Source organism: Thalia democratica, chromosome 7 (genome assembly GCF_965202585.1).
Source record: "Thalia democratica chromosome 7, ktThaDemo2.hap1.1, whole genome shotgun sequence".
NCBI classification, from domain to species: Eukaryota; Metazoa; Chordata; class Thaliacea; order Salpida; family Salpidae; genus Thalia; species Thalia democratica.
In genome coordinates, this window is record NC_139171.1 from 40,631,479 (window position 1) to 40,642,821 (window position 11,343).

The 11,343-nt window shown below is 24.0% G+C and overlaps 1 protein-coding gene across 1 annotated transcript; it reads left to right on the forward strand.

Moving 5' to 3' along the window:
- Positions 1 to 573: 573 nt before the first annotated feature.
- Positions 574 to 2,215, forward strand: LOC145840503 (ciliogenesis-associated TTC17-interacting protein-like). The gene has a single exon (XM_082947788.1). It carries the CDS (start codon positions 640 to 642, stop codon positions 1,975 to 1,977), a length of 1,338 nt encoding a protein of 445 aa, XP_082803914.1. The 5' UTR covers positions 574 to 639; the 3' UTR covers positions 1,978 to 2,215.
- Positions 2,216 to 11,343: the final 9,128 nt, after the last annotated feature.

Below are 11,343 nucleotides of genomic sequence, written 5' to 3' on the forward strand. Positions count from 1 at the left end.
TTTTCCTTTTTTTCAATAAAATGCTTATTGAGCAGGTTAATTCTTATGAGAGTAAGTTATTGTAATCTTTCAGCAATAACTTCATACCCTCTTTCAAGCTAAAATTTTAATACAGTTCTGTAGATGTTTTTATTACTAAATATTTATTGATATCAAGAGGAACTATGTTAAAGGCTCTTTATTACTACAAATAAACATTAACTTTTGATTAATTTTAGTACAGATATGTCTTTTTTAGTAAAAGAATATTAGAAGTAGAATAAAACATAAGGTTGCATTTTTAAAATTAAATATTGTTGTTTATCACTTTGATCAAGAAGATAACTTAGGTTAATTGAAATTTGAGATAAAATACTAGGGCTTGTTTTATTTTTCAATTATTATGAATAGCTTAGTAGACATATAAGAATTTTTTTATTTTTCATTTGTTCAAAGTATACTAGTCTTTAAATCAATAAAACTTTTTATACTTAAAAATTAGAAAAGAAGATGAAGTTTTAAAAAATATATATATATTATTTTATTTTAGTTTTTATATATAGTAGTTTTATTAATACTTTTTTACAGGTAAAACTAAATATATTGAATCTAAAAATGATAACTCAACTATATTTAAATACTAACTAAATATCAATAGCTATGTCAAATGAAAACAAAGAAATTGAGATTACACCTTTCTGCAATTCTACTGAAGATGTAAAGTTGACAGCTTCTGATTTAGGCTCTGATTTTTTGAATTCAATTCCATCTACTGCAGTTCAACATGATGGCAACGATGACTTAAATTATGCTGGTACTTCACAAAAGTTTTGTGACAAATACCTTGATGAAGACAAAACTGATTTTTTGGAGCAAGAGTTTAAATCTGTAGTATTTTTAAATAATGTAAACGAAGAAGAACTGTTATTGACATTTTTTAATGAAGAGCTAGAGACTAATGATGAACAAACTGGAAAAAAAGTTGGTAGCTATAAAATTTCAGTACAGCGAGCAAAAAGAAAAGGTGAAGACCAAATTTGCATTAAGATCAACAATATGTCAATAAACTTAGATGGTACTGAATCAAAAAATGACCTTACATGCTATTTAGATTATGAAAGTCTAGGTTTAATAGAGCAGGAACATACATTTAAAATCAAAAGAAAAAGATATTTAATGGAAAAAGTAGTAAAGATAAAATTTGATAGTGAAAGCAAAGTATTAGAACTAAATAGGGAAACAAGAGAAAATGGAGTCTTAAAAAAAGCACGTTGGAGGCATACTATTGATGATATACACACCATTGTAACAGAAGGAAGTAGTGTGCTACTTCAAAGGTTAATGGTAAGGTTTCAGATTCACTATAACACAGCATTTAAGCGTATAGATACGAAAACAGGTAAGCTATGTAGAGTGCTTTACAAACCTCTTCCAAAGAGAAAACAGTTAATTGATAATAAAAATGTATTGGTTTGCGGTATTGAACGTGACGTAGCAGTCCCAAAAGATTCAGAAGAATTACCTTTGATGTGGCAAACCTTTTTCATACCAGACGGTCATATTACTACCTTAATTCAAGTAGGCTCACCATTGATAAGCAAAGTCCAAACTGTACCAGAGTTAATTGAGAAATTTTACCCAGATGAAAAACCGACTTTTGCTAAAAAGTCTCTTTTGATTGACGACGATATGGAAATGAATTCTAGATTTTTAGACAGAAAACAGGAGTTGGAAGCAGACCACCAGACCTATTTACGCCATCATTCAGAAGTAAAAGATATTCTGTCAGACTTTTTCCAGCATTGTCTCATACACAAACCGGAAGATGTTGTCCAAGAAGCGGCTATGTATTTTTCCCAGTTTTCTCCACATGTTGTAATTCCCAACGGTGGAGACGTTATTAAAGTTGATGCAGGGGAGGGAGTACAGCCAAAATTTGCTGTTACAGAGAGAACATCTGATGGCCAGCTTCCAAGTTACCCTTTGGCTCAACATTAACAACTCTATTTTTTTGTCCTATATAAATAAAGGATCATCGTTTTGTATGAAGTTTTTAATAAACTTCCTCAAAACTTAGAATAGTTAGTTAATGTTAATGAAATGTAGATGTAAATTAATTTTATTTTCTATGGTGATAATTTAAATCGGTTATTGAATAAGTGATTTTATACTTAATATATGTTATTGTATATTTAAAATGCTTTAGTTATTTTTTGATACCTTAATTGAATATAGATTTTAAATGTATCTTTATTACTTCACTGTGATTTTTCACTCTTTTCACTGTTTGGTGTATTTTAAATAAAGTTTATCTAAGTAATATTTTATTTAATAAATGCTATAAAATCGTTATATGTATTACAAGTTTACTTTAAGTTTTATTTTCACTTCGAATTTGATAAATAGACACTTTGAATTGCAGTTTTTTTCTTAAAATTTATAATTATTTATAAAAAGTTATTAATTTCTTTTTTTTTCTTGGGACTCAATTTTGCGCGTGACGTAGTAATAAAAGATAGTATAAAACAATTAAAACGAGATTTATAAGGTTAACTAAAAATATATGTAAGTTATGTTGCTTCTATTTCGGTGGTTTTATTTTTTTAAAGCTACTTGACCTAAAATAAAATTAATTTAAAACAAATAGTTGCTGTTGTATTGAGATCGACAGCCTTTTTCTTTTATTTATTTATCTTATAGTACGGAGATTAAAAATAATTTACATTAAACTTTTATTTCTAAAAATTATTGCGATCTGTAGATAATATTGTAGGTTTTAGTAAAAGTATTTAAAATCAACTCAGTTTTATATTGTTATATGCTGTTTTGAAAGCATTTACTAAAAGTTTAGGAAGTTACAAAGTTTCACTGCTGAACGCATCATCAAACTGCAACCCTGTTTTATAAAAAATGACAAATTATGCAAGAATTGATAAAAACTAAATTAAATTTATGAAAAAAGTTTATAAAGTTAAGCGAAAAAACTAAGAAAATGACTGAAGTTGTAGTAAATATTTTTTTACTTGCATCCCTATGAGTTAATACTGATAACTAATAGTCCTATTAGTTGCCTCTGATAACATATGGTATATAGTTTATTACATTACAAAACAATACTAACAGTATACCACATGAATTAAATTAAATGATCTTTTAGTTTCTATAAACAATAAGCTAAAGTAAAAGCTTTTTCATCGCCCTTAAATCACGATTCTATAAGTATTGGCTTTGAAAGCGAGACTCAATAAACAGATTCTGCAGGCGCAGTAGTTCTGTAAAGCATTTTGATTGTATAAATAAAGATAGCTTATTGAGACACCAAATAAGCATAAAATTAGGAATTAAAACTAAGGTGATGTTTTCCGTTAAAAGCTATCTTTGACGTAAGGTTATCTAGATACTGAAATACTGGATTACAATTGTGCTAACTACAGGCCCTCATTTCTTTTAATTTTCTTAATATTTACCAGCTAGCTAATATTTATATCGTTATATAAATTGCTTATATGTAAAAGTTTCTTATCATTAAACTACCAGTAGTATTATGAGCAACATTTACTAAAGTTAAAAACTGTTAATTTATTGCCATCACGTCAGTAATATTTGTGATCTTTGAAGTAAATATAACTAAAGCTTCGTATACTTAACAAGATAAAATTTTCATATTTACTATTTTTATATTATTAAACATGCCATACATTTAATAATTATGTTTCTTAAAAAATTAATTTTTCTGTGGTTGGTGTTAAAAATATTACTTAAGAAAAATACGGACTTTTTTCGCTTTAAATATTTATAATACAGTGTCAAGAATAATTTAATGAACAGTTTGAAGAATTTTTGTACACTTTATAATTTTTTCATGTAATTTTTATAACAAAAAAAAAGTTATTTATTTTCGCGTTGAATATTGAAAGTTAATATCTTCACAAAAACCCTTTATTTTTTTTAAATACTATTTGCACTGTATACGAACTTCTATTTACTGCTCATCATTATGCAGATGAACACACTTTATGAAAGAAATATATTAGTGTGACTCTATTTTATATTTAAGCTACAGAGAACAGACAATTTAGTAGTAAAACGTCAAATCTGCTTTTTTTCTTAAAATTAATTCAGCAAAAATGAAACAACAAAGTACGTTTTTAGTTTGTTTATATCTATTTCAATAATAACTATAAACTATGCATGTTTCATTTTAAAACAACTTTTAAAAACATGGATATAAATTGTGTTCTTAAAAGCTTTTTGAAAAACTTTGCACAGTTAGTCACACGGTAGATATTGTTCATACAGACTGCTTTGAAAGTATATCATAAAAATCAGAATTTTTAAATGTTTATTGTTTTTATTGATGTAAAAAGAGTTGATAAGTATTATACAAATTAAGAAAATACACGATAATGTATTTAAAAAACTATATACATAAATATATTTTACACAGATATAAATTAAATAAACTCTTGTTCAAACACAGTACAATTAATTACACAATATCGAAATAATTTAAATTATTTTGTGTTCAATTAAATTATAAAATTGACGTATATCTACTAAAACAGTTTTATCAATACTTCGTCTTTAAAAAAATTCATATTATATTTTTTTATGTGTAAAATTGGAGCTAAAATGCTGTTAAACAAAAATCTACCTAATTATCGTTTTCATTTTTATAAAATTCTCTGTGTATAAAAGTTTTGTGCAAAACACTAAGCCAATTAGAGAAAAACGGAGTTAAAATAATTTATTTTAAAATAATTTCAATAATTATCATACTTTTTATAGATTTATAAACTAAAGAAATATGTAATATGATTATAAGTATAGAAAAAACCTTGCCTATTATTTTTCTCTTATGTATATGATTGTTAAATAAAAATTTGTTTAATGTAAACATAGACATTATTATTTTCAAAAAGGGGGTCAGTGCGTAAAACTTCAAAACAACCAGGTTATAAAATTATAAAATTTTGCAAATTAAGTGTCACTCACCAGGAGCGTCGTGTGGGGTGAAGCAGATGTTCTATTCAAAATCTTTTGAAAAATAAAATAAAATTTTAAATGGACTTTTGTTAACAAACCATTTATTGTAACTGTATTTATGCTAGTATAATGTTATCTTAGGTATTTTGAAACTAAATTTAAGAGATATTTTGAATGCTTATAAATTTTACACTCCCCTAACAAAAACACCACGTGTCATTTTAAGTACCAAAAAGTTTCAATTCAGTTTTGTCTGTTTTTGGTATTTTTATTAACCAGTGTTTAAATTGTACAACAAAAAACTTTTCCAGCTAAACATATTGTTTTTATAAGTAAAGGCTATAGAATTTTTTATCTTAAACAAAAGGTGTTAATCAAAAAAAAAAATTGTAGTTCTAATAAAAAATAACACTTTACAAACATGTAAAATATAAGAAGAAAAAAAATATGTACATTTCTTAATTCTAACAGCATAGTTGAAAATATTCTAGATTTTTTAAACATTTACTTTGTTATTTTTTTATTTTTTGATACCTTTTTCCTTAAAAATATTTTATGTTAGTTTTTAAAAGACAACTTTTCTTAGATTAAAGGAATTTATAACTATTGTTAAAAGTTGAAACATATAAGTTTGTGAATTTATTTGAAAAATACTAAAACAGATTAACTTCAAATTAATTTTTTCACTTAAATTAAACTATTTACTTTTAGTATTAAAAAGTCCAAAAAGTAAGTAAATAGTTAATCAAAATACTATTTTAACTAGCCTATCAAATACAAATTTAATTGTCCAAAAGTTAATAACAATGTTTTGTACCTATTTTTCCCTAACGGGACCTTCAGTAATGATACTTCTTATAATAAAACAAATGAAAAAGAAGAGATTAAGATTTGGTTAAATTTTAGAAACTTTTTTTGTAGAAAACATAAAAAATGCATCAAATAACCGTTTTTTATTACAAGTAATGTTTTGAATCTTTCGATTTATGATTTTCTTCTTAACTAGAGTAAAGTTGTACCACGAACACAATATAAGATTATATATTTTTTAATTATTCGTAACTTCAATATGCTATTTATAATTCATAATGTGGTGTTTCAAACTACTAATAAGTTTTTTGATAAAGTTTTATACTATATTTTATCGTACATAGTTTTTGACATAATCACTTAATATAATTGATAAACTTAAATCAAGACTTGATTTATATCTTATTTTATCTTTTTTTATCAGAAGTATTATGAATAACAATACTGATAGAGAGAAATATTGTTTTTTAATATTTTTTAAATATTGTTTTCTTTTAATTAATACTTAGTTCGATAAATTTAGTTATTTTGCTTAATAATTTAAGTATACATCTATGGTGTCCTAGACAAAATATTAAACTGCATTCGTTGTGTATAACTCGATAACCAAAAGGTTTTTTGTATACCAGGACCTAGGATCAAATATTTTAAGCGGTTTTTTTGTCGTTTAATAAACTAATATACAATTGTATCAAATACGTTAACTAATTTATCCTCAAAAAATATTTCAACAAATTCAACTAACAAAGCTAGTTGTTTTATTTAAAGAAATAAGCAAATACAATAAACTTTTAATCTTTTGATACAAGTTTTTTCAAACAAAATCAACGTAATATCGATTAAAAGAATTTATTTTTATAATTAAAGTTATTTTTATTTAACTTGTATAATTATCATATTTAAAACAAATTAACATTTTATCTTTTAAAAATTAAGTTCAGTTGATATCGATAATAAAATAAACTTCTAAAATAAATCTTCTGAGCTTTAAAAGCAAATGTATTTGTTTAATTAAATAAGATTTTGTCTATCATTTTATTCAACTATTCTAATTTAAAAAAATGTTTATTAGGAAAATGTTTAAGTGAAAATAAAAATTAAAAAATCACTAAACTATTTCTTAGTAGAAAAAGATAATGTTCTTTGGCGGTAAACTTCTGATTGATTTATAATAAATTGAGGCTTTTTTATTAGTTGTGATTTTTCATTCATACAATTACATTTTTCTAAATAATTTGTTAAGTCTAACAAAAGGCTTGTTGAAGAAGTTCTTCGAATTTTACTTTGGTTTTGTTTATCGCTTTCTAATTGAACATCAAAGTTGTAACAGTCTTTTGGATCGAACTTTCTAATCAAGCTTTGACGTCTGAACTGCCTATAAGGTAACTGTGGTTGTTTCTTTTGAAAAATTCCATTATACAATGAAAACAAAAATCCAAGGGAATTTAATAAAGAAAATACTATGAAAGCACCAAACAATTTTAGGCCTTTAATGCTTTGCATAATATTGAAATTTTGTACCAATTTCTACTTAAACATAGCGTTTATCAACTTATATTCATACAGTTAAGTTTTCTTTTTTGTGTTTTTATTAAAAAATGGTTTTGACGTAAACATTTTTTTATTTATATAGGCTGAAAAAAAGAAAAAAAAAATATTGACAAACTTTATACTTATTTTGCAACACCATGAAATTTAATTGGTGTAATTAATTTTTTTAGCATTGACGTTGATAATTACAAGTTGTTTACTTTTTATTAAATGACAAACAGGTTTCAAAACAGAGTTTTAAACAATAAAACTTAAACATCCTTTTTATGCTATAATACTGAAATCAAGAATGTAAATATCAAAGAAAAAGCTATATCATAACTAATTAACTAAAAAAATGAAGCTATCTAAATCTTTTATAAAAACAAAATGGTTTCTTAATCTTAAAAATAACTTTGCGTTTTCAAAAGCTAAAGGAAACTTTATTGTATTGTTAACTATAAACTGCACTTAACAAAGTATAAAACCATAAATATGTTAAATAACCTTTTAAGTTATTAACTAAATGTGGAGTAATTCGATGAAATTAATTAGTGGTAAACAACTAATTAATTCCTTATTAATATCATTTATAATGAAAACCTATAATTTAATACAAAATACTATCTGAAGAGAAACAATTTTGTGCTATAAAAATTATAAATACTGCATAAAACATCTAAAATTAAGAAGAAAATTGTCAAAAAAAACTAAATTTAGATTTTAAAACAAACTTTATAGCTATATATACGTTTGACTTTAAACTTTTCATTTGTAACAAAACAAATTTTTTGTTTAGTCTTATTTTTTTTATCTTCATAAACACTATTACAGTAAGAAATCATTGTCCTGAATTATAGTTGCACTTAGTTTATTATAGTTATTTTTAAAAGCAATTGAAAAGTACTTGATTTTAAGAGGAGTTATAATTTAAATTCACATAATATGTTTTTTAATAAAATTAGTTGAAAATAAATTAATTTATCAGTTATTCATAAAACTTTTAAATAGTTTATATTTATCTAAATATTTTTTATATTATAACATTTTTGCAGCAATATACATGTAAAATTTGTAGTTTTTCATTAGTATTTCCTTAAGTTTTAGATTACATAAGGTCTAAAATTACAAAAAATTAACAATAAAACATTAAAAAAGAACTTTAGAATTAAAAATTGAGCCTAAACTAGTTCAATCTTTATTATACATAGTGTTATTGAGAATTTTGATGTTAAGAATATTTTTTATGTTTGGAAAATTTATAAGTTTATAAAGTAATTTACGTAAAAAATAACTTTATTATTCATTTTCTATAGGAACTTACTTGTATACCATAACTTTATCTGATGTATACTTTCGCTCTTAAAAAAAATTAATTTTGTTAAATTTTGTTGATTATGATAATGAAGTTGTCGCCTAAAATATGGTCAAAGTACCTGATAATTGAAAAACCGTTCGGTCATTGAACTACTCATCACTTATTTAAATCAAGTATTTTAAGCTGAGTAAAAAGCATGTTATTGTATAACATTAAAAACTTAGCTTTCAATAAATAGAAAATAATTATATTCAGTAAGGATTGTTCTTATGTATAAAACTGCAAAAGATATACTCCTAAAACATACAAACATTAAATTCATATAAATCTTATTAGCTGTATAATAATATGTTTTAGTTTTAAAACCTCAACTTTTCTATAAAAAAAATACTTATTAAGGACTATTGTTAGACATAAACCTACGAAAGATATACTTCTAAAACTACGATGATAATATCTGCTTAGACTTTGATTGTTCTTTGAGTTAAATGTCCCTCATGTAAACCTGGAACCTTCCAATATGACTTTGGTTTTTTATGTTATTTAGAACTTTAGTCCACAGTTTACCATGTGAGAAACTAAAGATTGATGTTCTTGTTTACTATAACATTTTGGTAAGAAAATATTTATTTTACATAAACTTGTTAGGTTTTGTATTTTATTCAAACTTTTTAATTGCATTTGAAATTAAATGTTAAAAAGGGATTTTAAACTTATGCATAAAGATACCTAGATCATATTTAAATAATTTTTTAAGAATTAACACTGTTTTCGTTTTATTTTTAGATTTCATCATAATTTCCATATTAAGCACATAGTCTTTATTTGTTTGTTTTTAAATCAAAACAAACCGCATCTATAAAAAGTGCATTATTGAATAAATGCAGATAATTCTCATTTAAAACTTACCTTGTTTATATAAAGTTCAAAAAACCCTCCATCAGTTAATCAATAGCCCATCGCCCGTAGAAAGAACCCTTCATATGGTAAGTTAAATATTGGTTAGAGTTACTAAAATTGAAACTTAAAGTGAAAAAATGACTTCTTTAAACCTTTTAAACCTGATATCTTGAAACTTTTTATTTTAATGGAAGTTTTAATATTTTAAATATTCACTTTTACTTAATGTTATTATTTTCTAAATGTCATAACTTTTCAATCTAGGAGTTTTTATCAATAAAAGCTTTAAATCAAAAAAACATCAGCGTAAGTCTACAGAGCCAAATCCTGGACTTACGTATGCCTTGAGAAAAGCTTAAGGTAACATAAAAGTTTGTTCATACCATTTCGATCTTCAGACCACAAGCTTTTGGTAGACTTAGAACCGGGTTTCATTTTTATTGGAACTTTTCAGTCAGTCGCAACCAAAAAAAACTTGCAGTCATTAATCTAAAAAATAAAGCTTTACATAGAATAAATGATTATTGCAGATTTTGAACAACAGTTTGAGCTTGCTATGGTTATTCACACCTGCCGTATATATTTGCACATTTGTTCTAAATTTTAAATCAGCATGCGAAACTACACAACAGATAATGCAACTTCTTTTAGTTTTTAGCTATTTTCGAATTTAAAACTTCAGTTGTCAATAAATAAAGTAGTTATAATTAGTCATTAACCATAAAAACTAAGAATTAACAGAGTAGTATTTTAGAAATGTTTTAAAACTTAGTTTAAGTTTTCAGTAACAAAATATACCCACAAGTTTTATAAATTTTAAGCCTAACAAATATAGTTAAATTGGCTTCTAAAACTTAACATATATAAAAGTTTTGAAAAAATAATATTAGTAACTTATGTATATAACCTTTTCACTTGCTTTTTTAAATTTTATGATCAATTGTATATTTTTTTTCAACTTGCTCCAAATATTTTTGGAATTAGTACAGAAAAATAATTTGTTTTTTCTTGGTTAAAGTTTCGAATTTGTGAAAACTTAATAGTTTTAATTGTTTAACAATTTTTGTATTAAATAATACATAAATTTGTACAATAAGCCTTTTCTTTGTATTTTCATACAAGTAAAAATTTATGGTTTTATTACAATAATTTACTGATAAAATGTGTTTATACATATTTAAGCAAATAAATTTTAGCTAATCAGTAACAAACAAAAAAAATTTTTAGTTTAACCATTTGAAATTATTAAATTGAACTAATACTCCTAAAGCGCAAAAAGAAGAAAAATCTTAGAAACTTTAAATATTTTAATTTGTATTATAAATTTAATTGAAGCAACAGAGTTAGGCAAAACCTTGTTTTTTATACTTAAACCATCTTAGTTTTTAAACTATTGATCTTACCTCGCTTTTTTATTTACATTCGAAAGGTGTTATCTAATTTTAGTTGACATAAAACCTTGATAGTCTTTTCAATAAATATTTACTCGAGAATTATTACTGGACTCCGTCTCAAGTACCTTTATGTGAAAAGTTACTGTTCTAGAGTCTTTTTTGCTTGCAACATCACTTCATTAATCTTTGAAATAATTTATAATGATTTTTAGAAACTTTATTATTTATTTTAGTTGAACAAAAAAAAATTCTATAATAATCAGAATAACTGAAATTAGATACCAGTTTTTTTTTTGCTATTAAGTGAGACACTAGTTTATGTATTATTAAAAGTACGTTACTTTAGTTGGATTTATTAAAACGTACGGTCTGGTTTTATTAAAGTAAAAAAAAAAAAGCAAAAAAATAAGTCTTGGGGATAAAATA

Excerpts from the sequence above, each read along its gene's own strand:
- LOC145840503 (XM_082947788.1), top strand. The coding sequence starts at position 640 with ATGTCAAATGAAAACAAAGAAATTGAGATTACACCTTTCTGCAATTCT.